This window comes from Jaculus jaculus, chromosome 5, assembly GCF_020740685.1.
Source record: "Jaculus jaculus isolate mJacJac1 chromosome 5, mJacJac1.mat.Y.cur, whole genome shotgun sequence".
Taxonomy (NCBI): Eukaryota; Metazoa; Chordata; class Mammalia; order Rodentia; family Dipodidae; genus Jaculus; species Jaculus jaculus.
Window position 1 is genome coordinate 166,233,274 of NC_059106.1, and position 26,102 is coordinate 166,259,375.

General features: G+C 52.3%; 1 protein-coding gene across 1 annotated transcript in view; it reads left to right on the forward strand.

Moving 5' to 3' along the window:
• Positions 1–26,102, forward strand: part of Pde9a (phosphodiesterase 9A) — a 103,636-nt gene that overhangs the window by 14,213 nt on the left and 63,321 nt on the right. The window contains exons 2-3 of the mRNA XM_045149628.1: positions 15,935–16,005; positions 18,257–18,334. Of these exons, the coding sequence (XP_045005563.1) occupies positions 15,935–16,005; positions 18,257–18,334 (149 nt within the window). The remainder of the gene's footprint in view (positions 1–15,934; positions 16,006–18,256; positions 18,335–26,102) is intronic.

The window sequence follows — 26,102 nt, forward strand, 5'->3', positions numbered from 1 at the left end:
TGTTAAGGCCATTGGAGGTGTACCCCCTGGGCCCCTCTTGTTTCTTCCATTCACAGTCCCAACCATAATGTGAGCAGTTTCCCCGCCACGCTGCCTCACGATGGTACGCTGCCCATGGCATCCCACCAACTGTAGACTGGGCCCTCCGAGACCACGAGCCAAATCATACCCTCGGTCTTTGTAAGTCAGCTGCCTACAGGAAAGGCAAAGCCAGCTAACACGATGGGCTTATTAGATCGCTTTTTCATCTCACTGCAAGCAGATAAGCTCTCAAGGGCAGCATGGATAGCATTCATGGCCACTGTTTGTGTGTGTGGAACACCGGCCCCTCCTCCACGCAGGTGGCTGTGGACGTGTGCTCCATCTGGACTTGGTCCCCCCAGTGAACTCGCTGCGCCGTGCCGTATCACCGCAGGTCACCCGGCCCCTCTTCTGGCTGACCGTCACCCTCTGCTGGCACGTGGTCTGTCCTTCCCTTTCCTTCCCCTGCCCTTGATGTTTGGCCTTGGAAAACTTAACTCTCCGAGCCTTAGAATTTGTGCAAGTATCCACCTTTAAAGGGAGTTTTAGTGAGCCAAGATACTGTGTGTTTTAGTAAAGGAGTGGCCAAAAGAGGAAGGATTCCCCCCTCCACGGAAATAATTACCTGTTTGCAATTCAGGGCCCTAGCCAGGCTCCCCTTGCATTTGCTTGGTGTCCTAACTCTTTTTCCATCCAGTTTGTGTGTGTGGATTGAAAAGCACACATTCTATCTTTCAAATAAGCTTGAAGATAGATTGTGTGTGTGTGTGTAGCTATAGATGACAGTCTGAGAAGTGGCAGGGGGTTGTTGTTAATATTCCTGACATGCACTTACCACACTCTGTTTATCTGAAGCAGGCTGCATCCCTACTTAGTGACCCTCCTTGAAATCCAAATGGAATAGTAAGGTGCTTGGCTGGGCAAGCGTCCCTCAGTGGAGGGGTAGGAGGCAGGTGCAAGGGACTGTTGAAGCTGGGGTGGAAACCGATGTATGGCCTGCTTGCTTTCTACCTTTGCACGTGTTTTGAGTGTTTGAACATACCCCTAGAGCCAAGGTTCTTCCTTTAAAAACAAAAACAAAAAAAAAAGATGAAAGATAATTCCAGTAATGGGTGTGGGAGACAGTAATAAATGGAAATTTCTGTGATTATCTTATATTCTTTTTCAAATGCAGTGACCAGAAAAAAAAAAAAACATCATCTACATTAGAAAGGGAAATGAGGACTAATACAGATTTTATTTTAGCAAACAAAAAAGCATGATTGCCTGCTGGCTTACTGTAACCGTTCTGAATGTGACGTTGCTCTGAAAGCAAGAGAAAAAGCCGAGTGAAGAGTGTGTTCAAATTCGTGTGGAAAATTCCTCATGCGAGGTGAATCACAGGTGTGGATGGGCGATGCTTGGGTGATCAGATGAGTGGGTATTAGGATAGATGATGGGTGGAAGGGTGGATTGACGGATGGACAGACGGATAAAGAGAGGTGATAGGACACATGGTGAGTGGGTGGACATCAGGATAGATAGGAGGGGGGATGACTGTATGATGGATGGATGGATGGATAAATGATAGGAGCGATGGATGGATAATGGATAGATAACATATAGCAAGTCTGCAGTATTTTCTTTGGTGAACATGTATTTGTTTTGAATTAGAAAAAAAAAGTGGTAGTAAAACATGCGGCTTGGGGGTTAGTCTCTTTGTTAATATAAAATCTCTATTAAACACTTTTAATTCTCAGGCACTGAAAAGGTGACCAGAATCCGCCCCCCACCCACACACACACACTTCCAAAAATAACACCTTGTGAAGGTGTCACCATCAGGCTGTCCCCAAGCGCGGGTCTGGCTGGGTCTTACTCGGCACTGTGCCTTGAAGACAGCAGCCAGCCTACAAGGCGCTGGCTGCTTTGGGGATGGGCAGAGCCTGACAGAAGCCCACAGAGGTGACGTAAAACTTAATAGCTGATGGAAGCTATGCAAAACGGATTAGTCTATGATAGGCAAAATAGCAGGACTGCGAATTGGAGCTAAATCAGTCTGCGCGCTGAGCAGTGGCCAGGGACATCAGCCCCGACTGGCTGTGGGCAGAAGCTGCCTGTCTGTCATAGAGGTGAAGCACAGCCCAGAGCCAGGAGACCCTGTACCCCACCCTGACTGGTCAAGCCTGCCTTCAAGTGTGATCAGTGACCCTGGCCTCCTGCGCTTAGGGCGCGTGAATGCGGTTCGCATCAATACCAGAGCCCAGGCCGAGGCGCCCTTCTTTCTCTGCCCTCATCTGTGGAGCTGATGGTGACCCTGGGCTCCTTGAGGACCTAATGAGTTGGGAGTACAGCCAGCTAAGAGCATGAATCCCAGAGGTCTCTTAGCTAGCAGACCACCCTTGCCGCCAGCCCCATCCCCAAACAACGTCTTCTGTTCCAGTGGCTAAAGAATTTAGTGCAGAAGTTTGCACACTTTTTAGCAAATTTGTCTTTTAGCAAATTTTAGCAAAGTTGTCTTTTAAATCCTCACCTGCAAAGCATAGTGTCACATTTACAGTGCCCAGCAGGGGGTTGACGGCAACCCGGGAGGTCACGTGTGACCAATACATTTGGGATTGGGGACTGCAGGCTCACCTTAGCCTCAGAGTCACTTTGCTTCAGGGGATCATTGTGACCCCAAAATTGAGGCTCCCCATGCTTTATGAGGGTCCTGCCTGCCTTGCTGTGCAAGCACAGGCAGGCTTGAGCACGTGGGCGGTGTGACTTGTGGCTCACCCCAGACGCTCAGGTGTCAAGACAGCGGTGGTACAGCCTCCTTGTGGGCACAGAGGGGTCCTGGCCTCCAAGGTAACTCAGTCCCTCCCTGCTCAGATGACAGACGTGGGTTACCTACACAGGTGTGTGGCTTGGCTGGGTGATGGGTGCCAGAGACAGGGCAGAGCTTCCACAGCAGTAGCAATGGAGCCCAGATGCAAGGTCCCATGAACTACCAGAACGACCCCCTCCCAAGCATGGTGTGCCACACTCACTCCACTGCTCTGGACCTAGGGGGCCCTTTCCCAGGCTCTCTGCAACCCCTCTGAGCCCCTACACGCCACACCCTTTTTTAGCTCTCTGACAGTGGAGGATGGTGGGTCAGGAGCCTGTGGAGTCTTGGTGCTTAGAGGGTGGGCCTGGCTCTGGGGCTTCCTCTGGGACTCAATGTGACTGGGATGGAAAAGAGCAAGCGAGGCATCTCTCCTCCCTTTCTGTCGACAGACACGTGGCTCCCTCAAGGCCCGCAGACTTGGTGAAATAGCTCAGCCCAGCTGCATAAGCAGGCAGAACGGTGGACCTCTGTCCGGCTTCCCTCCCAGGAGCCACAGGACCTCTGACACCCTGCTTCACTTCTCTGGGTCCTGCTCACCCATGTACCGTCCTCCCCACTGCTAGCCATAAGCTATTTAAATTCCAACTTCCGTTCCTCTGGATAGCTGTCGTTTAATTTTCTCATGTTCTTGGTGTCATGACAAAGAGCGTTCTTTCCGAATAAAAATGGTAAAGGCCTTTCCTTCCCTGCTGGAGAGTTTATGTAAATGGAGTACCGCTTGCTCACACCTGGCCGTTATCAGTAACTAACTTCAGCTTCTGCACCCAGATGACTTTTTTTTTTTCCCTTGGTTATAAAAGCCCTACTGTTAGTTGCAGAAAATTGGAAAAAGGAATGCACAACACTATCAGGAAGAAAAGGAAAGAGTCCATTACCCCACCACCCAGAGAAAGCTACTGTTGATACCTCAGGACCTCGGCTGCTGGGTTCTCCTTTGTTCTCTCTCTCTCTCTCTCTCTCTCTCTCTCTCTCTGTGTGTGTGTGTGTGTGTGTGTGTGTGTGTGTGTGTGTGTGTTGTGTGTGTGCTCAGCATCGAGTTGGTAGCCCTTCCCACTGTGGCATTCAGTTGTCTTCAGAGGTGGGAGCCTAACGCATCTGTAGGGCTCTCTTTCTGGAGATGCGCTAAACTTTTTGTTTGTTTGTTTGTTTTTTCAAGGTAGGGTCTCACTCTAGCTCAGGCTGACCTGGAATTCACTACATTGTCTCAGGGTGGCCTCGAACTCATGACGATCTTCCTACCTCTGCCTCCCGAGTGCCGGGATTAAAGGCGCGCGCCACCACGCCTGGCTGAGATGCCTGACTGTTTATGCGATCAGAGCTCCGCTTCCCGAACTGCAGCAAGGAGGACGTGAGCAGCTCCCGCAGCTGCGCCACGCGGTGGGGTGGGCATGAGCCCAGGAGGTGACCCCCCGCGCTATGACGATCGGATGAGCCGATTCAGAGGATGCACCAGAAGAGTGGTGCCTGGCTGGCTCTCAGCTCAGGCTCTTGCCCCGGTGTTAGTGATTGTCGTTTTTCTGAGCAGCGCCTACAAATTGGATTCCGAGTCAAAGGGTGCGTCTTACTCTCTGGAGCTGCGTGGCGGCCCGCTCCTCAGCCAGCATCCTCCACACGCCGCAGCAGCCAGGTCTGATGTTAGTCCCCCTGCTCGAGCGTGGTGCTGGCTCCATAGGAAGCCGCAGAGAGTACAGCAAGAGCAGAGTTCTCCGCATCAGGTCCCCAGTGTGACGTCTTGCCAACCTCCCACACGGTAGCGGGTCTTGGGTACCCCCAGTGGGACGGTCCACCCAGCAGGTTCTGACCTCCGCCCCCCCCATTCTTCTTTCTGCTTAAACACCTGTTATCCGCACTGCAGATGCCCCTGTCACTAGAACATCCCTGGTTGACTGGCATCCCTTTCCAAACCATGCCCATCACTCTGCTGCACTCACGCCGCCCCTCCTGCCCAGCGCCTGTTCCCCACCTCTGGAGTTCTCGCTTTGGGAATGTTGAATGCCAGGAATTCTGCCGGACTTGACCTTTGGGCTTGGCTTTTTCACTCACTGCGATTTCCCTGAGGTCCATCCACATTGTTGTGTCTATCATTCTGTTTTCTTTCGGATTTTCAAGGTAGGGTCTCCCTCTGGCTCAGGTTGACCTGGAATTCACTATGTAGTCTCAGGGTGGCCTCGAACTCATGGTGATCCTCCTACCTCTGCCTCCCAAGTGCTGGGATTAAAAGCATGCAATACCACGCCCTCCCAGCTATCTTTTCTTTTTTCTCTTCTCCCTCTTATTTGGGGGGGGGTTCATGGTAGGGTCTCATTCTAGCCCAGGCTTACCTGGAACTCACTCTGTAGTCTCAACCTAGCCTTGAACTCACAGCCATCCTCTTACCTCTGCCTCCCAAGTGCTGGGATTAAGGGTGTGTGCCACCACACCCGGCCCGTTCTACTTTCTTGCTGAGCTGTATTCTGAGGTATGCTCCCTTTCCTGGGATGTGGTCCCAGAGAGGGTACCAATGACAGCCTAAAGGAAAGATTCACTCCAAGTCCAGCGGGGAACCTATGAATTTATTGGGCTTGCCTGTAGGAATATGAGTGTGGTGACCCGAAATCAGCTACCCCAGCATGGATGATGACTTCCCCATAGCTGCAAAGATGGGGGTCCCCCATTCAGTTTCCCTTCAGCCCACTGTGTACTCCAGCGCCTCCAGAGACCACGAGCGGATGGATGGGATTACGTGCATGACGGTGGGGGGAGGGAGTGGCTGTGATCTCAGGTGACAGTTACTGCCCCACTCCTGTGTGAGAGAGAACAGGTCCCGTCCACGTGACGATCTCACGGGGTGATCGCAGCTGCTCGGATTCCAAGAAGGTCGTGGCATTCATGGCGTACTCACTGACAAGACAGTGTTCCACAATGTGGGCTATGGGGTGGCTCTGGGTTGTTCCCACCGTGGGGCCAACCTTTGCTTTCCCTTGTTGCCAATCTGATGGTCACTAGTACTTGCCTTTCATTTCTTGGAGTCAGTACGGCTGGTTTTGACCTTGGGTAGGAGATTCCGAATGGGCGCTTTCTGATGACACACAATGGACATTGTCATCAAGGTACGAACACAAAACAAAGAGGCAGATAAAGAATGGGCGCTCGGGGACTCCAGCCACTGCAAACTTCAGGTGCAGGCGCCCCCTTGTGCATCTGGCTTTGAGTGGGTCCTGGGGAGTTGAACCTGGGTCCTTAGGCTTTGCAGACAAACGCCTTTACCACTAAGCCGTCTCTCCAGCCCCCGAAATACAAATTTCTAAAGGGACTGAGGTTGAGCCTCTGGGGATCTAGCAGGAGGGTGGGGGACTGAACTAGCAGGCAAGGTGGCCACGTACTCTGTGTCCTGGTCCCCACAAACCTGGGCTTTCATCTTCAACAGTGGCCACTTAAAAATCACTTGGGGGCAAAGGCTGCAGAAGAATCAGAAAGAGGAAGATGTTACTGGAGATTCATTACGCCGAGTTCAAAGAAGCTTTGTGAAAATTGTTGCTAAGGCAGTTGACGGCAGAATTCCAACGCTGGGGCAAGCGGTAACTGCCCGGCGTGAGCGTCTCTGCTTGTCTTACAGCGGCCGACCCCAGGCACGGCTTGCCTGGCACCGAAGTGTTTTAATGCTATTGAAAGGTACCAGATGCTTCCAGAGACCCGGGCAGGGACTCGCACTGTTCCGGTTCCCAGCCTTGTCGGATGGTCTCCCTAGTGACCACTGCAGCCGGACCAGACCACAGAGGAAGTTCCCAGGCGCTGTGGCTCCCCCGGGGGTGCTTCCTCGGACACTGCTGGGTTTGATCTGTTTTTTTTTCCCAGCCTATCACACTCAATCCAAACCCCAACTGCTATTCAGTTTTCATATTTGTCCAGGACTGGGAGCATTTCATATGTAGAGCCACAAGGGACCCGAGTCAGAAACCCACAGTTTCTGGTGGTCACCAACTTCAGGCCCATCCCAACCAGAACCTAACGAACCCAGAAAGAACTTCGCACAGAAGCTGCAGGGAAGCGCTCTAGACGGACATAGGGAGGTGAGCCAGCATGAAGGGGCGAGGAGGGGCTGGCTGCCTCTCTGCTGGCCCCCTCTCTGTCTGTTCATTTGTTTATTTATTTATTTGAGAGCCACAGACATGAAGAGAAATTGCGGGTTGGGGAAGAAAGAATGGGCGCACCAGGGCCCCCAGCCACTGCAAACGAACTCCAGACGTGTGCGCCCCCTTGTGCATCTGGCTAACGTGGGTCCTGGGGAATCGAGCCTCCAACTGAGGTCCTTAGGCTTCACAGGCAAAGCACTCAACCACTCAGCCATCTCTCCAGCCTGCCCCCTATCTCTATCTTCAGGTCCTTCTGCCCAGATTCCTCACTGCTCAAGACAGGCAGTAGTTGACTAGCCATTGCTAGACACATTTGGACTGAACAGAACTCAAATAGTGAGGATAAATGGAGCAGGGACAATGAGAAAAGTCACTTTGTACCTAGAATGCACGCCCATGGGCACTGTATCAAGCTTCTCTGGGACCTTCAAATTCCACTGCCCCCACCTATGGCCTGAACAGCCACCTGTGAGCTGCCCCCTGGAAACCAAGCTGGGCCCTAAGGAGCCTCATCTGAGGGCAGACCATTAGCCTACCAGTTTTGATCATAACGCCTTAAAAAGGAAGCTGGATGTGTGTCTGTAATTCTAGTACTGGGGAGACCAAGGACAGCTGTGGGTTCAAGACCAGCCTGGGCCTCAGAGGTAGTCTGTCTTATACATGCTCCATCCCCTGAAGAAAAAGAAGGAAGAGGCAAGAAGAAAAAGGAAAATAAAGAAAGAAAACGAATAATGGAAATTAAAAACAGCCTGCATAAAGCTTTTATGAAGTCATTTCACATACATGAATGTTATATATATGTAAGGGGATGTATCTTAAAGCGCACACTCCAGAAATCACAACTAAGCCAGGGTAAAAATGGAATTGCACACTTCCTGGGCAACCAGCCTCTCCCCAGTGTCACCCTAGAGCAAGACTTGGCCTCAGCTCTGGAGATAGACTGCTGTGTTAGTCAGTTCCGCCATGGCCAGGGTGCTGGGCTGTCACCAGCCAAGACGCAGAGGAGGGACAAGGATGGAATGCAGAGGCGCTTTGGGTGGGGTGGGCACAGGTGGCATGGGGGCGGCCACACCAGCCCCAGCCCCCCTTCTGAGGTCAGGGTGGGAGCTTTACCTGGGAGTCTTGACCCGTCACTCTCATCTGGCTCCCTGGTGTGACCCATTGCTCTACTGAAGGATGGCCCCCAAGGAACTTCACTGCAAGCACCTCTCGGATCTCTGCCAACCGAGAGAGGTGAGCTGGGAAGGATGGGGTCATCCGTGACCCTAGGGACCAGGAGGAGGCCCAGCCCAGAGTGGGATGCAGCTCCTGGTGTGGGCTCCGCACCTCTCCCCAAGGCCCTGTCTGTAGATGGAAGAACCTTCCATCCATGTCCCTGTGTGGGAGGAGGACAGTCTTTGCTAGGTGGCCTGCCTCACTCAGGCCGTGGCTGCCTTGTGTTTCTGTCCTGTTTCCCATCCAGGGCACATGTCACCCAAACTTAGTTCCACTCCAGAACCTCCCGGTGACACACCACACGCTGCCTCTCCTGTCGCCGGCCCTTCCAAGCTGTGCTGCGTCGTACGCATTTACGGGTGCAAAGTCTGGTGACCTACCTTTCCTAACCCCTCTCTTTGGTGTTATAGGACTGTGAGGCCCCCTTCCACGAGTGCGCCGGCTGGAGTTCCTCCAGGGTTGATGCGGCTTCTCGGAACCTCACGGTGGCTTTGCCCGGGTTCTGGGGATGGGTAGGGAGCTGTCACCTGTTCTCAGGCCTTGTGTGGACCACACAATATGGGGCTTGAACTGGAAACCAAGACATCCTTCCTGCACCTCGTTCTTGCTCAGCCTCTGAGTGGGCCATGCAGGGGGCAAGAGGAGCTGCAAGCCACTTGGCTCTTGGCAGGTAGAGCTATGTCCTCAGAAGGGGGCTTGTGGACGCAGAACTGGGTCCCTCCAGCCACAAAAAACCATTCTCTAGCCTTTCTCTGGACCTGTGTGTGGTCCCCGGTAACTCTGCTCCTCAGATTCCCACTCTGTCCCTTTGAGGTGTACCAGTCGCCGTGCTTACAATGCTCAAACAGATGCCCTGGCAGGGAGACCATGGGTGAGGGCACGGCCTGCGTCCCCATCAGAAGCCATGGGGCTGGCGCTCCTGCCTCCACTCCCTCCATCTAGCCGCCTTCCCGCCGGCTTCCGCTCTGAGCTTCTCCCCTTGGGGGAGCAAAGTGTTTCTTCGTCCTCATCTCTCTGGTGGCCCTCGGGTGCCTCCTGAGCAATTGCCACAAGCTCCAACCCCTATGAAAAGTTCCCGTGAGGAAGTGTGGTTGGAAACCTACCCCGATCAGCATGGTGACAAGGTAGGGTCACCAGGAGCCAGGGCCACCTGGCCGGTGCTCTAGGTCACAGGTCTGGAGAGCACTTGTCATTGGAAGTACTTCTGGTGGCTGCAGGCTGGTCTTGCTCTTAGGTCCCTACTTGGAAGAACAGTGGTAGAGAGACATTCGGCAAAAGAGCCCCCACCCAGCCAAGCTGATAGGCTGTTGTCATGACAACTGGCCCGAGCTGTGTCCCAGCCCCACTTGCCTTCCTGAACCCCTGACGGAGGTTGTCCATAGCAGTCCCTTCAGAGCCATGCATGCTCTGAGGCATGCAGCTCTCTTCCTGTCCTTGAGCGGCCACTGATCAGATCAAGGGCGGCTCCTCCCCAGGAAGCTGTGGGCACAGAGGAGCTCACTTCAGGGTCATTCTTTCCCCAGAAATCCTGTAGGATATGTATGTATGTATGTATGTAATTTTTTTTTTTTTTTTTTTTTTTTGGCAGGTGAGGGGTTCTTTTCACATTAGCCTGGGCTGACCTGGAATTTGCTGTGTAGTCTCAGGTTGGCCTCAAACTGAGTGCTGGGATTCTAGGTGTGTGCCACCACGCCCAGCACGCATTTAGATTCTTACTAAAGTGGTGTTGGGCACTGAAAAAAATGCCGCAAGAAGTGATTCTGGGTACGCTTGGCAACTTGGAGACCACAGGAGACGACGGGTCAGCATCCTAGAGGGACCATGAGTGTCCTGAGCAGCTGTCACAGAGGACCCTGGATTTGGCACTGAGTAGTTGTCAGGCTTCTGCAGTTCCTTCCCAGCACGTTCCCGTGTTTGTGGCTTACGAGCCCCAGAGGCAAGCGGCTCTGAGGCTATTGGCCCATCTATAGAATGGCAAGTCGAGGCTCTCCTGGCTGGTGTGCCCGACATGGTACCCGAGAGTTGAAAAGTCCTCCAGGATTCCTCTTGTCCAGAACAGTCTCCAGAAGGTGGCTGGTTTGAAGATGGGCCAAATGACTAGGGTCAGTAGATGCCAAGCTCAAGTGCGTGCATTTGATGGCCTGGTTCCCTGGGATGTAAAGCCCTCAGGCTCTATATGCTAGCTTTGCCTATGGGAACTCATCCATCTTAGTGTGCCTCAGTTTCCTTTTTTAAAAAATATTATAAGAGAGAGAAAGAGGCATATGTATATATATGTGTATATGTAGAGAGAGAGAGAGAGAAGGAGAAGGTGGGCACACCAGGGCCTCTAGCCATTGCAAATGAACTCCAAACACGTGTCACCTTGTGCATCTGGCTTTACATGGGCACTAGGGAATCGAACCTTGTACCTTTGGCTTTGTAGGCAAGTGCCTTAACCACTAAGCCATCTCTCCAGCCCCTCCTCATAATTTTTTTTTTTCAAGGTTAAGGTCTCACTCTAGCCCAGGCTGACCTGGAATTCACTATGTAGTCTCAGGAGGACCTTGAACTCAAGGCGATCCTCCTACCTCTGCCTCCGGAGTGCTGGGATTAAAGACGTGCGCCACCTGGCTCGGTTTCCTTTTGCGGCTGCCTTAGTTTGGGCTGGTGGCAGTGAGCGTCAGTGTTCTCAGCACCAGACAAAGCAGCTCTGTGACATTCACAGGCGCCGGCTGAACCGGGGGAAGGATCAATATCCGGCAGGGAGCAGTGGTCTGCTCTCTCATTTGTGTCTCTTGTCGTGTTTTAATATCGCAGCGCTGCCAATCAGAGCACGTGAAAGACGGGTGATTTTCCATGCTTGCTCATGAGCCGCAGCCTCGGCTTGCCTCCAACCGGAGGGCAGTATAAGATCTCCAGTGACTCTTGCGGCCGCCATATCTCACGTTTAAATTTCATCAACTTTTCCCACCTGCCCTTGGGCTCTCTGTTTCTGGATAAAAAGACAAAGGATTTGCAGAATTATTCATCATGTGGACAGACAGCCTGTGCCTGAGGGTCTCGTGACCGCACGCTGCGTCCCCCTGGTTTCCCGAAGCCAGGAACAGTTGGGCGAGGCCGACGCTTTGTCTTTAAGTCCATGAGGAGTGCGGTCATGCCAGCACCCCATCCTCCTGCTCCTTGCCACCTCTCAGTCAACTTGTCATGGCATTGGCCCTACTGGAGACCAATTAACAGCATAGAATCATGACTTCCTTCAGATATAGGTGACTGCGTGTCAAAGATTTTTATTCAACTCGTGTTTGATAGATAACTCAAAGAACTGTACGTGGGCTGTGGAGTCAAGGAATGTTGGCATGGGTATGCACGTGGATGGCACCACTGCTTTCCGCCCGAGGTGCCCTGTGTAATCTTCCTCCACAATTCCTTACGGCCTGTTTGCCTTTTGTCAGAAATCATGTCGAGAGAGAAGATTCTTGGTCAGAGAATAAGGCTGGTCTTGCTGGCCGTTTGCCCTGGGGTAACGAGTGTCAGTGCGCCATTGACTGAGGTCCTCGAGCTTGCTGTGTGGAGGAATTCTTCGTCATTGTTTCTCAGAGTCAGGTCTCAGGCTATAGTCTCACACTGCGTCCGGGGGCGCATTCCTGCCTCCCCATTCCTGGCTGAGGTTCTGTCTTTGGACTTTTTTAAAAAAAATTATTTTTTGTTTATTTTTACATACAGAGAGAGAAAGAGGCAGATAGGCAGAGAGAGAATGGGCGCACCAGGGCCTCCAGCCTCTGCAAACGAACTCCAGACGCGTGCGCCCCCTTGTGCATCTGGCTAACGTGGGACCTGGGGAATCAAGCCTTGAACCAGGGTCCTTAGGCTTTACAGGAAAGCGCTTAACTGCTAAGCCATCTCTCCAACCCCTGTCTTTGCACTTTTACAGGTATCAGTTTTTACCCTAGGAAGCCAAGCACATAAAGAAAAAGCTCTTGTCTCACATTTCACCCGCAGTTCTTATGCATTTGCGTGAACTCCGATGTTCTCAAAGTTCCCAGAACATTCCAAACCTCTTGGCTTGCCATAAAGTAAAGTTTCTTCCCACCTGAAAGGCTGGTACCCTAAGAACCAGGTCATCTCCCTTAGAGGAGTTTCCTTTTTTTTTTTTTTTTTTAATAAAGCTTAATTTGCAAGAACATACACTGCATCACTTAATCCTATTGTGGTTTGAATGTGAAATATCCCTCAAGAGTTAAGTACTTTTAAAAAAATTATTTATTTATTTATTTATTTATTTGATAGAGAAAGAAGGAGAGAGAGAGAGAAAAAAAGAAAAGAAGAATGGGCATGCCAGGGCCTTCAGCCACTGCAAACAAACTCCAGAGACATGTGCCCCCTTATGCATCTAGCTAACGTGGGTCCTGGGGAATCGAACCTGGGCCTTTTGGCTTTGCAGGCAAATGCCTTAACTGCTAATCCATCCCTGCAGCCCATAGAGGACTTTCTTTAACCCCGTGTAGTTACTCCAGCTCTGAGAACGTCTTACCCTGAACAGCTGAGTACCACGTTCAGCCCCCACTCAGGCAGAACCGTAGCTGCCAAGGCTCCCAGCGCACACTCTGAAAAGGAGAGAGGATTCTGGTGAGACCTTTGCAGATAACCCCGTTGCCATGGAAAAGGGAGCATATTTAATGCAATTTGCTGGATCTAGGGAGGAGACGGAGCCAGCAGTAAACGAGATATCGTTTAAAAATGTTCTGTTTCAGTTTTAAAAAAAAAGAAAAAAGTCTACCAGGTTGTCAAGATGCCCAAGAAGAAAAGAAAGAGTTTCTTTCTGTAGCCAGGAGGCCACAGCCTCAGTAAAGCTTCCAACGACATTGCTTCATGCCCTCACATCGCCGCCCGTTTCTCAGCGAACAAGAGTTCAGTCCCCTAGGAGATTAAGGCAGACCTCAGGATGTCTGCAGTCTGAGCGGTCTTGGGTTCCCCGTGCTTGGTGTCCTTTTCTGAGCTTCATCCTGACAGTCACAGAATTGTGGCTTCCAGCTGACTGTGGAACCTTCAGGGAGTATCAGAGACAGGCGGAGCACCTACAGAGGACAGCTTCCTCTTCTGTGGGCCCACTCTACAGAATTGAGGTGCAAAGAAGTCGGGTAGCTTTCCTGGGCTTACAAGAAGCAGGAAGCCAGGAGCCAAGGGTTCCCCACTGGGTAGCACATGGGCCCAGGGAGGTCCTGGTCTCCCACAGCGCAAACACAGAAGTGTGCAATAGACGAGGCATTACCAAATGCTATTTTTTGTTTGTTTGTTTTCATTTTGTTTTGTTTTTCTCATCATCACTGAATCCAGCATCCCCCAGGAAATGGTATTAGTCATAGGAAGGCCAAGTATTGGGGATGGGTAGTCTGTTTTCTGTATTTTACTGTTTCTAAGTTAAGCAAGGACCAAATTCATCTCAGCTAAAAGAGACAGTGTGGGGCTGGAGGGATGGATGGCTTAGCAGTTAAGACATTTGCCTGCAAAGCCAAGGGATCCTGGTTCAACTCTCTAGGACCCACATAAGCCAGATGCAGAAGGGGCGCATGCATCTGGAGTTCGTTTGCCGTGGCTGGAGGCCCTGGCACACTCATTCTCTCTCTCTTTCTCAAATAAGAAATAAATAATAAAAATATGTAAAAATAAATAAATAAAATATATTAAAAAAAATAAAAGAGAGACAGTGTGCTTGAGTACTGAGAAATAACAGTCTTCTCAGACTTGCTCCTTACTCGTGGCCAGAGTCTTTGGCGGATTATTGCAGTGCTCACAGAAATGAGCCAGGAAAAAAAAAAATGCCCAAAGGAAACTATAGTGACAAAAATAGAGTTTAGGGGTGCCTGTAGTCACTGCACTCCAGAGACAGAGGCAGGGGGAGCTCTGTTAAAAACCAAACTGGGGTAGATAGTGCAACCCTGTCCAAAAAAAAAAAAAGTCAGAGCTGGAGAGATGGCTTAGTGGTTAAGACACTTGCCTGTGAGGCCTAAGGACCTAGGTTCAACTCCCCAGAACCCACGTAAGCCAGATGCACATGGTGGCACATGCATCTGGAGTTCATTTGCAGTGTCTAGAAGCCCTGGCTTGCCCATTTTGTCTCTAATAAATAAAATAAAATTAAAATTAAATTTTAGAAAAGTCAAAGGATAGGCTGTAGCTCAGTGGTGACTACTGGCCTCAGATGCACACGGCCCTTGGCTTAATCCTCAGAATAAGAAAGGAAGGGAAGGGAATAGAAGGGAAGGAAGGAAGGAAGCAAGGAGAGATAAAGTATAATTTACAAATTCTCTTGGGACTGGGATGATGGCTCAGGACTTCCGAGCACTGCTGGACAAGGACATAAGGAGATGAGTTCAATTCCCAGCACCCATATAAAAAGCTTCTCATAACCCCAGCTGGGCGTGGTGGTGCACGCCTTTAATCCCAGTACTCACAGAGGTAGGAGGATCATTGTGAGTTCAAGACCACCCTGAGAGTACATACTAACTTCCAGGTCAGCCTGAGCTACAGTGAAACCCTAACTCGAAAAAACAAAAAGATAAAAAAATAACAAACTAGAATGATTTTATCTTTAAGTAAACACAGGCATAGCAATGCCTTCATAATGGATCTGAGAACCAAAACAGCTACTCAGTGATGCAGGGCAGGTACATTGTAGACGTGCTGGACCAAGGGTGACTCCCCTCCTTCAGGATGGAGCAGAGGAGATGAGAGTCCATCACCCTGCGCAGATTGGTGCGCCACTCAAAACTCGCCGCGTGTGTATTTCTGTGAGTGCTGGGTTAATGGATTCAGACCGTTTGATTTCAAGTTACTGAAACTGGACAGGGAAATCTCAGGTAAGAGAGAACTGTTCTTGAAATCTGCCTTCCTGAGAGGGATTCTGGAGCCCATAGTCTCAGTCAAGTCCCCTCGGATGGAAGATGCTTCTGCAAACCGGCTTCCCCTCTGGCAGGAGCTGAAGCCAGTGTGCGGTCACCTTGAGTGTGCGCAGTTGATGGTCACACCCCCCAGAGATCCAGTGAGTCCTGGACTGTTCTCTTGTCACTTTGATCTCTGCTTTGATATAGTCCTTCAGGCTCAGTTCCTTGTTCCCCAAAGACTAAAAAAAAGGCAATTTTTTTTTTTTTGTTTTTTTGAGGTAGGGCCTCACCCTAACCCAGGCTGACCTCAAATTCACTATGTAGTCTCAGGTGGCCTCCAGTTCACAGTGAGCCTCCTACCTCTGCCTACTGAGTGCTTGGATTAAAGGTGTGCACCACTTCTGTCTCTTTAAAAGGCAGTCTTTTTTGGTTAAGTTAATAAATTTAAATTTGCTCACCTTTATAATGGTGCTATGAGATGATTGGAGATTGGCTATATTCCATATCTCTAAACTTTTCTCTCTTTCTCTCTTACTCTCCTGCTCGCTCTCCCTCTCTCTCTCTCTCTCTCTCTCTCTCTCTCTCTCTCTCTCTCTCTCGCACACAGACACACGCACGCGCGCGCAGCACCAGTTTCCTGCCATTTGCACTGAGGTGACCACACATGAGCAGCGGCAGCAGTGGCTTTAGTTTTTACAGGCTGTAATCAGTTGACCAAGTGAAAGGCACGCGTGACACTTCCCGTCCCGCAGTCGCGGCTCTTCTAAAAGTCAACCCTCGAGTGAGGACGGAGAGGATGCGCGTGGCCTGTGACGGCTCCGTGAGAACGAGTCGCCCGCCGCCCCTCACGGCCCGTGTCTTTGTGCTTTGCAGGTGGTCTTCAGTAAGCACTGCAACTCCAGCGACATCATGGACCTCTTCTGCATCGCCACTGGCCTGCCACGGTGCGTGTCCCCCGGGGCTCCCTTGATGGACCCGAGAAGGGGGAGGACAGAGGGACCCTGCAGCTACGACCCAGCCAGTGACGCAAACTCAGGGGGCTCTCAGCCTCCGCAGGTGCAGCCGTGTCCCGCGCCAAACAGGATCCCCTGGCTGAATCCAGAAGTGACCCTCTTCAGAGCTGGGTTTTTCCTTCCACTTTGGCCCACTGTGGGAGGAAAGGGCATGGTTGTGTTTGAAGTGGTCTGTGCCCCCAGTCATTCTAGATTGTCTTTGCTGTCTTAGGTGCCCTGTCATAGGTCAACATTTGACGCTGGGGCTCATTTAAAAGAGTTGTTTCGGAAGTCATGTACTCACGGGACCCTTGAGTGCCCTAACACTTCTTTCCCTATCTACATTTGGATGGTCAAGGGAATTTTCTAGATACGGGGAGAGGATCCTGGTTGTCCCAGGAATCCCGAACCCTGAATTCTTCAAATTCTAAAACCTCCTTAGAGACCAACCTGACACCGAAAGTGGAAAATGGCGCGTTTTACCTTGTGTGACAGGTCACAATGAAAACGCAACACGAACCAAACAGATGTTGTCTTTAGACTTGAGTCTCCTCCCCAAGATATCTCTTTACATATGTGCAAGTGCCCTAAGATTGGAAAACAGTCCAAAAATGCAAAACACTTCTGCTCTCGTGTGTTTTGGATAAGGGATGCTTAGCCTGTGTTAGTGTTCTGACTCTGTTTAGAAAGCGACATCAAGGGCTGGAGAGATGGCTTAGTGGTTAAGGTGCTGCTTGCCTGTGAAGCCTAAGGACCTATGTCCGACTCTCCAGATTCCACGTAAGCTAAACACACAAAGGTGAGAAGCCGGGCATGGTGGCACATGCCTTTAATCCCAGCACTTGGGAGGCAGAGGTAGGAGGATTGCCATGAGTTCGAGGCCACCCTGAGACCACCTAGTAAATTCCAGGCCAGCCTGGGCCAGAGTGAGACCCTACCTCGAAAAACAAAAACAAAAACAAAGGTGAGGCAAGCACCAGGTTGCACATGCCCACTAGGTGGCACAAGCGTCTGGAGTTCAATTACAGTGGCTGAGGAGCTGGCGTGCCAATTCTCTCTCTAAAATAAGAAAAATAGAAAGAAAGAATGATCAAAGGCCAGGCATGGCGTCACATACCATTAATCTAGCATTTGGGATGCTGAGGCAGGAGGACCAAGAGGTCAAAGCCAGCCTGACTACATAGTAAGACCCTAGCTAAAAATAAATAAATAAATAAAATGAAAACAGAAAGGGCAGATCAGGAGAGGCTTTGGATGGCAGTTAGTTTTTTGTTTTTTTTTTTTAATTGTGTTTATTTAGAGCGACAGACACACAGAGAGAAAGAGACAGATAGAGAGAGAGAATGGGCGCGCCAGGGCCTCCAGCCACTGCCAACGAACTCCAGACGCGTGCGCCCCCTTGTGCATCTGGCTAACGTGGGTCCTGGGGAATCAAGCCTTGAATCGGGGGGTCCTTAGGCTTCACAGGCAAGCGCTTAACCACTAAGCCATCTCTCCAGCCCGGCAGTTAGTTTTAAAGTTAGAGTCAAGGCAGTGAAGTGACAGGGACTACAGAAGTTCTTCAAGGCCTGTGAGGAAGAGACACTGAGGAGGTGAGGTCATGTGCCAGAAATGACAGTAGTGGCAAATGCTGTCAGGATGTCCTTGGGCTTCATATGTTAAGAACTGTAAGAAACATGCTGTGTAGACATTCTTTATCACACTCCGGGGCTTGGCTCTTCCCTCCATTATACAGAGTTGAAAAGGTCTCAACTGAAGGTCAGAGGGCCCGGTGGTAACAGCTCATCGGAGACCCCAGTGATGTGAGGCTGGAGGGAGACTCTGACCTTAAGCCAGTGGTGCTTTGTAAGAGAGAACTGGAGCAGGCTCAGTAGCCCCAAGGACTCGAAAGTAGACCGGTGAACTATGAATCCCCATCTCTCCTTCTGTGTACCACAGTTTCTTTAATCTCCCAGTTCAATAAATTAGACTTGCTCCAATTCCCATTTTAAATTATTTAAAATTAGACAGGCACTTGGAAGGCACTGGGCCATTTAACTTGGTTTGCCAATGGAGGCTCAGCGTCTAGGGGGGACGTTTCCATGCCCTTGGCTGAGGACACCTGGCCAGTTCTCAGGTCCTGGTTCTTTTAGGCTCCCGACCCATGTGAAGCCTATGTGCATGTGGGCACACAGGGCCATGCTTATGTGTCTTGGTCTTTCAGGAATACCACCATCTCCCTCCTGACCACCGATGATGCCATGGTCTCCATCGACCCCACCATGCCTGCGAACTCAGAGCGGTGAGTGCTGCCTCCACTCCTGCCCGCGGCACTCCTCGGGGTTCTGTTTACCACTTGTACTGCGGGAAAGTCTGACATTTCAGCAGAGCTGGGTGGGCACAAGGGAAGGCAGGAAGGACGGGGGCTGGTGCACTTGCTTGTTTGCGTGAATCTACGTTCCACTCTCAACAGGAGCCCTGTGAAGAGGCTCTGTGCAGATAGGGGGAGTCTGAGGCCTGGGCCAGGGAGCAGTAGCCCCAGGCTGTAGGATCGCTGTGCCTACTTTAGGAAGGACCACAGGAGATACACCAATCAGGACCACAGGGACATCCAGCATCTCCTCACTTGACCCCTTACTGGAACATTCTGTGCCCAGGAGAAGGAAGAGATTGGGGCACAGCAGTGGGTAGAGCCAAAGAGGCTTAGAAGGTCAAGAGAAGTCAGCTATGTGTGTCTTTGTGAACATTTGTAAGATAGGTGAAGCCAGCTGAAGGTGCCTTCCGGGAGGCTTTGGAACAGGTCCCCTCCAGCCAGTGAGCTGCCACTTTGCTAAGTGGGCTGGAAAGTCCGCAGCAATCTCATGTCATATTTATAGTTGGGAATTTACACCGCACTTTCTCAAGGTCGGTGGGCATGGACAGGTGAACGATCAGGGAGGAGTGCCCCACAAGACCCCTCTCTGGGTCCTCTGCCCCTCCTGACCAGTCCTAAAGAGAACTCTGGGGGTTATGGAGCCCTTTGTCGATCTGGTCACCAAGGTGCCCTGCAATGGACCTGTGGCCAGCTCTGAGCCCACAGGAGAGAGCAGATATGCCACCATCCCGTGGCAGTGTTGTGGCAGCAGGGACATGCTTGCGTTCATTGAGAGGGCTGGTAAGACCTCCACCCCGGCTCCTGAGTGGCCCCCCACCAAAGGCAAGTGACCTGAGCGTTGAGGACATAGCCCCTTTGCCCTATCTGTCTCCAGATGTCTGTGCCCCAGTCAGACCTGCGCCCCCTCTTTCTGATTCTCAGCTTCTGACTTCCCTGAGACTCGCCGCTAATTGGCTCCCCAAAGGCTCCAGCGGAAGTCACGCGCATCTCGCTGTCTCCCGTCTAACCCAGATCTCTTCCGAGTGGGCAGTCACTAAGTGACCGCTCATTGTGACGCTTGGAGGACCGAAGTCCCTGCATTCGGGGGTTCTTTCAGTCCAGTGCCTTGTCAGTCTCTGAGCAGAGCTATGCAGTTTGTGCTGAACTCAGTTGAAACACTTGGTTTGCAGAGATAGTCAAGCTGCAGAGGGAGTGGGGACTGTGTACCTTGACCTGCCAGCCTCCCTTGGGCCTTCTTAACAAGAAAGCATATACAGGGCTAGAGAGTTGGCTTAGTGGTTAAGGCGCTTTCCTACAAAGCCTAACAACCTGAGTTCGAGTCCCCAGGACCCACGTAAAGCCAAATGCATAATAAAGTGGCACATGCATCTGGAGTTCGTTTGCAGCAGCTGGAGGCCCTGGAGTGCCTATGCACTCTGTCCCCTTGCAAATAAATAAATAAAAATATTTTTTAAAAAAAAGAAAAATCATACAAGCACTGGGCAAAGCCCCCATTTGTAGCCCAAATGCCCAGAACAAACACTGTTCCTATGGGATACTGAAAAATGCCTTTCGAGCTCAGAGAGGGATGGAGATGTGTGGCCACGGACAGCTGCCTGGAGCTCTGCAGGTGGATGATATGGGTGCAAATGAGAGTAACACGCATGTGAAGACAGGGACAGAGAGCTGGGCGTGGCAGCGCACGCCTTTAATCCCAGCACTCGGGAGGCAGAGGTAGGAGGATTGCCATGAGTTCGAGGCCACCCTGAGAGTCCATAGTGAATTCCAGGTCAGCCTGGGCTAGAGTGAAACCCTACCCCGAGAAACCAAAAAAAAAAAAAAAAGACAGGGACATAGGTGTGAACAGAACTGAGTGAGGGCATCGAGCGGATGTGGGTGACGTGACTGTGACAGACAAGGCGCTCGTGGAGCTGCGGGCGATGGAGACATGGCAGGCATCTAGGAGAACAGAGCCTGCCTCGTCTCTCATTACAGATGGAGCGTGGGGTGGGCGCTGTGAGCTGAGATGTGCACCCCGCTACCTCCAGGCAGGTCCCCCTATCCTCATACCGTGGCCATCTCACTTGTCCCTTCTTCCCAAGCCTCCTCCTCACCCAGTCACTGCATCAGCTCTCAGCTCCCGGCCTCAGCCCACTTGGCCGCTAGGTTCAGCAGGGCCAGACAAGACTTCCTCCACGGGGGTGTCATGGCTGGGGCCCTGAGGGTTCCCTGCTCCCCCTCGCCCCCCGCTCAGCCTTGGACATCCGTCTTCCTCGGCTCTGTGAAGGCGGCGTGTTGCCTTCTCAAGCACCGTGTGCCACCGCGCAAGCCAGTGCCGTCACTGTCATCACTTGTTCTGTTGCCTCAGTCAGACGTGGTCTCCTTGACTCACGTGGTGTCTCCCTCCGCCTGCCTGAGCCCACTGGGCCGCAGTCTTCGTCAGAGAGGACGCTGGGCTTCATGGTCAGCTTCTAAAGGAGTTGGCACCTAAGATGTCCCGCGTGTATGGTGAACATCAGGCTGCTGCCTAGCCACGCCTCGTCCAGCCCCAGATCACGACTGCCTCGGCCACTCGCCAGGCGTCACCTCAACACTCCCTGCTGTGGCGCTTTCTTCCATGCAGTTCTCTGCAGGGGTCCTGTCCCCAGCTGGGAACACCGAACAATGTCTGGTGGCATTTCTGTTTGTCGCAACGGGAACACGCTGCCCCCGCAAAGTCAGTGGGATCAAGCCGAGCCCGGCGGATCATCGGCGTCCTCTCGAAATTGCCCCCACCTTCCTACGCGGTAGTTCGGGACCACAGGAGCGCCCCCTTCCTCTCCCTGGACCCCCACCTGTGACCCCGGGGGATGCTGGGTGCAGGCGCAGGGCCACCAGAGCTCTTGCGTCCCAAGGGGATTGGTCTCCACCCTCCTTCCGCGTGGCCCTCCCTGCTCTTGACCACTTTGTCCCCTTCCCCCTCCTCGGCCCTGTTGAGCATGGCTGCTCTCAAAGGCTGGCTCCTCTGCCCTCCTCCTCCCCTGCTCTCTTCCTGTCATGGCCTCCCAGTTCCCCAGGGTCCCTGCAACACCCTGTTTCCCGCTCTGTCTTCCTGATGGTAGCACAGCATCCTGTCCCCGCCTCCACCTGTCCGGGGATGGCTTCAGCGTCCGTGCCACGCTTGGGGCCAGCCATGGCTGCTCAAGGCTCCATGTGAACTTCCCCATTTCTGTCATGCCTGCCCTAGACGCTTGCCCTTTGCATTCTAATTAATGCGCCTTTTGAATGTCATAAAGATGTGCAATATTTACTTATTTACTTATGAGAGAGAAAGCGGCAGATAGAGACAGAAAGACAGTAGACATGCCAGGGCCTCTAGCCACTGCAAACAAACCTAGATGCATGTGCTACCTTATGCATCTGGCTTACGTAGGCATTGGGGAGTTAAACCAGTGTCCTTAGGCTTTGCAGGCAAGTGCCTTAACTGCTGAGCCATCTGTCCAGCCTGTTATAGTCTTTTGTTTGTTTGTTTTGTTTTGTTTTTGAGGTAGGGTCTCACTGTACCCCGGGCTGACCTGGAATTCACTATGTAGTCTCAGGGTGGCCTCAAACTCGCAGCGATCCTCCTACCTCTGCCTCCCGTTCCGTTATAGTTATTTTAAAAGCAGGATCTCACTGTAGCCTGGGTTCACGTGGAATTTACTCTTTAGCCCGTGCTGGCTTCAAACTCATGGCAGTCCTCCTCCTACCTCAGCCTCCTGAGTACTAGGATTTTAGCCCAGGCCTCATCCAGTGACTGTCAGCCCAGCTGCGTGTTAAAACCACTGGGGTCTTTTAAAAGAGGCTGTTTGGTTCACAGGCCCCATGAGGACCCATTGATCCAGGTTTTTATAAATGTCTGGGAGGGATTCCAGTGCAAAGCCTGGGCTGAGAAAGAGCCTCAGCGACCCCTGTGGGCCTGTGCTTAGCCCTCTTGTGACCAGAGCTCTGGCCCCCAGGCTCAGGTGGCGTCCTTCGCAGAGTGTCCTGTATGGAAGGTCGTGGCCGGGTGAGTGTAGCCTGCTGTCCCAGACTCCACGTCTGCAGTGTGGCTGGTCAGTGTGCGTGTGTGTCTCTCTAACTTCCCCGCCTCTGAAGACCATGCAGTCACTTTGCTCGAACACGGTCATGACCTCCCGTCCCCAACCTCTCACTGAGGGAGGGGACTCTGCTGCCGGTGGCTGGTGTCGCGCACGCACGTGGAGCCTTTCAGTTCTCACGGACAGAACAGGCTTTCCAAGGCCCTTCGCTAAGTCCATCCTGGTCCCAGGTGGCATCTGTCACCATGTCTCAGGGCTTCACATTTTCTTGCGTCGTCCCTGCTCCCATTCACCATGGTGCTCTGATGGCTCTGTCGAGATGATTCCCGCCTCCCTGCCTTCCGTACACAGCCAAGACCGCAGCCTCGCGGCTGGGCTTTGGTGCCTGCCGTCCGCCGCCCTCAAATCCTGGCCACCATTCCAGAAAAATTGGCCCCAGACCTGGCTGTAATCTCTTGACTCCCCTAGCACACACAGAGTCCCTGGTGGCCTGTTTGCCACAGGACATGGTCCAGACCCTGCTTTGGCAATGACTGGCCCCAAATCTTGTCTTCACACCTTGGGCCAAAGTCAACCGACCTGCGTAAGTGGTTGGCCCCGGATGTGGGGCAGCTCCCCTCGGCAAGCATCCACCCACTTCTCCCACCTGTATGCCGTCTGGATTTGTGCGGTGCTCTGCGGGCCTAGAGGCTGCTCTTCGATGGCCAGGAATGCACGGATGGCTGCTTTGCCCTTTCCAAGCCATCAGGTTGCTGGGTAAAAACAAGACTGTGGTTCAGAGCAGCGTGTGGGGTAACCCGGACTGTGTCTACCTAAGCCTAGGCACTATGGGACCAAAGGCTAATTGGCTCTCACTCATAGCTGGTGAGGCAGAGTTACTGTGTGGCTCTGTCCCTCGGGTCTGGTAGTGTGAACAGGCATCTTTGTGTTTGGCCCGAAAGGATTATAGTTTCATCCTCTGAGGGGGCCCTGTGCCATCTGGCCAAAGCTTTTCTCTGTGACCAGGGAACATGCTGGATATGACGGTGTCTAGCCCACCGGGCTGCCTCTTGGCCTGTGTGTCTGTCACTGCTGTTTGTAGGGTCCTTGCTGAAGGAGAAGACCAGATGCTTAGATTGTGAGGGAAAGTGGGCCATATGGTGGGACATATGGAGAGAGGGGAGGGCCAGAGTGACACCGCACACTTGTGACATAACACAAGCGCTCCTTTCGTTTCTGATTTTAGCCAAATTGTGAGACGCGTAGCTCTGTGCAGGCCAAGGCGTCTGGGTGCTGGCAAGGGGGGTCCTCCCCCACCCCCCGTGCAGCCATCCTTCAGCTCTGATGCCTGCCGGCGCCAGGCTGCTGTCTCACATCCAGAGCCCGGGCAGTCAGATGGTAGAAACAGACACACGCAATAAAAGTCCAAGGCCGTTCCTCTGTCCCAGTGGGGGTGGGGTCATGCCACTACATTACCAGCACCAAGGATGAGGACCGAGGAGCTGTAACTCAGTTTACGTGGAACCAAGAGTTTATTCAGTCCCAGAAACAATGTCATCGGCTCTGCAGAGCATCACCACTGACCACAGTTGAGCAGATTAGAAACAGGAGCTGAGACTAGCCCCGAGTGATCACGGAGTACAGTAGCCCAGGAAGCTCTGCGTGAGGCCTGGAAGGTTCCCGCACTACCTGAACGCTTGCATTCTCCACCTGGGTCCGCGTCCTTTGAGTTATGGCACGTGCTTGCTGGTTCTGTCCCTTAGCTCCACAGAGCCCACCAAGCGTTGTCCCCTGGGCTCTTGAGCAGGGAAGAACTACTTGAGGGGAGAGTGTGGTTCCTTTCAAGGTGACCAGCTGTCCTGGATCTTGGTAGCCACAGGAGGGGCTCCATAAGCCTGGCTTTGTGTCATCGGGACACTTCAGCGTCTCTTACAGGAGATGACTTCTCTCTCTCTCTTGCATATTAATAAATATTCTTTATTTTAAATTTTGCACACCGTGCTTTAACATTACAGCCAGACATTTCACAGTGGAAGTCTACTTTGTAAAACCGTATATTCAGTTCATTGTCATTTCTGCACAGAAGTACATTACTTTTTTTGCCACTAAGTTGCTTGGTCCCCACTGCTCCAGGATGGAGTCAGGGTTACTTTCCACCCAGCCTCCCCTCCCAGATTTTGCTGCGGCTTGCCACACCCCTCTTGCCCCCAACGTTGGTTTTAGGGGTCAAAGGACAAGGACAGAAAAACCCTTTCTGCCCCTGTTGCCCTCCAGGACCCCGGGCTCCCCTCCGCTGCAGCCATTGCTCTGTCACTGGCCGGGTTTATGGAGGGAACCAGAAAAAAGTTGAAGGACAGAGGGGAAAAGGACAAGAGAAGGCCACGCCCCCACTTTCTCCCTTTGTTATGTCACCCTAGCTGACGTCAGTGCCATCATAGTGGCTTGAAGCATGGCCCCTGCTGTCACCTGTTCCAAGCAACATTGTCAGCACCAACCTACCCCCCCCGGGGGGGGGGGCTCCAGGCTCCTTGTGCCACTTAGGGCCGTGCCATAAGCCTGCGTGGGTCCTGCCAGCCACTTGTGCTGTAGAAGGCCCAAGCCTATGCCACAGTCTACAGAGCTCCAGAGCCAGGGGCAGGACCTCCCGTGGGGGCGGCAGAGACTCCCAGGGGACCCTCCAGCTGTACATTCACACCCTCCACAGGGAGGTGAGAACTGAAGTCTCCTGGAGGAGAGTGCCCATCGGCACAATACCTTGCAGCTTTGTTTTTCTGCTTTTTTTGGTATGAAAAGTTATGAGTTTCCCACCTGTTAAACCCCTGCTGTGACCCTCAATCCCAGTTAGCAGTTTGGTGCCCGAGCGCGCTGGCCTCCATATGCCCTGCACTTCCTTTTCCAGAAATGAGTTCGATGTATGCCTGCCTCCAGCTCGCCTGTCCTACCCCGTGAGATGCCTGGGCATCCCTCCAGGTCGATGCTGTGCACGTGTCTCCTTCCTCTCTTTAATGGCTGGAGGGTCCGTCTACTCTAGCACACCCACAGTGAGGGGTCTACGCTGCAGACGTTCATTCTCGCAGATCTGCGCGCCAGAAGATGGGCACCAGGGACCCAGCCTAGGGGTTTCTAGGGAGGACCCCCTTGCTTGCACGCCCACACTTTCTGGCTTTGTCTTCCTGACATGGAGTAGGGAAGAGAGGCAGAGAATTGGCTTTTTGATTCACTTATCCAAACCCAGTCATCTTCAAAAGGCTCCGCTTTCTAATCTCATCACGTTGTGGTTTGAATCTGGGCCCCTGGCTCGAGAGGAGTCACATTCAGGTAGTGACTTAGTGTTGAAGAAATCTCCGGGAGAACTGCTGGAGTATTCCGGGTGCTGAGCCAGTTACGGCCCTACACGCCCTTAATCAACGTAAACTCGGGCGTGGAACGTCAGGGCACAGTGCATTCTGAATTTGATCACTGCCAGCTTCTGCCACCGTGGGCACTCAGTGCAGGGTGAAAGAGTGAGTGAGATGCGTGGGTGAACCCAGGACCTCTGACCATAGCCCTGGGCTCTGATGCTTGTCTTCACACAGGGGTCCTAAATTCATTTGCACCACAAAGGATCACTATTTACATTTCCAGCTGTGTGGCTAGATGGCTTCCCCTAGTGGAAGCTAAGGAAGCTAAGGTACCCCACC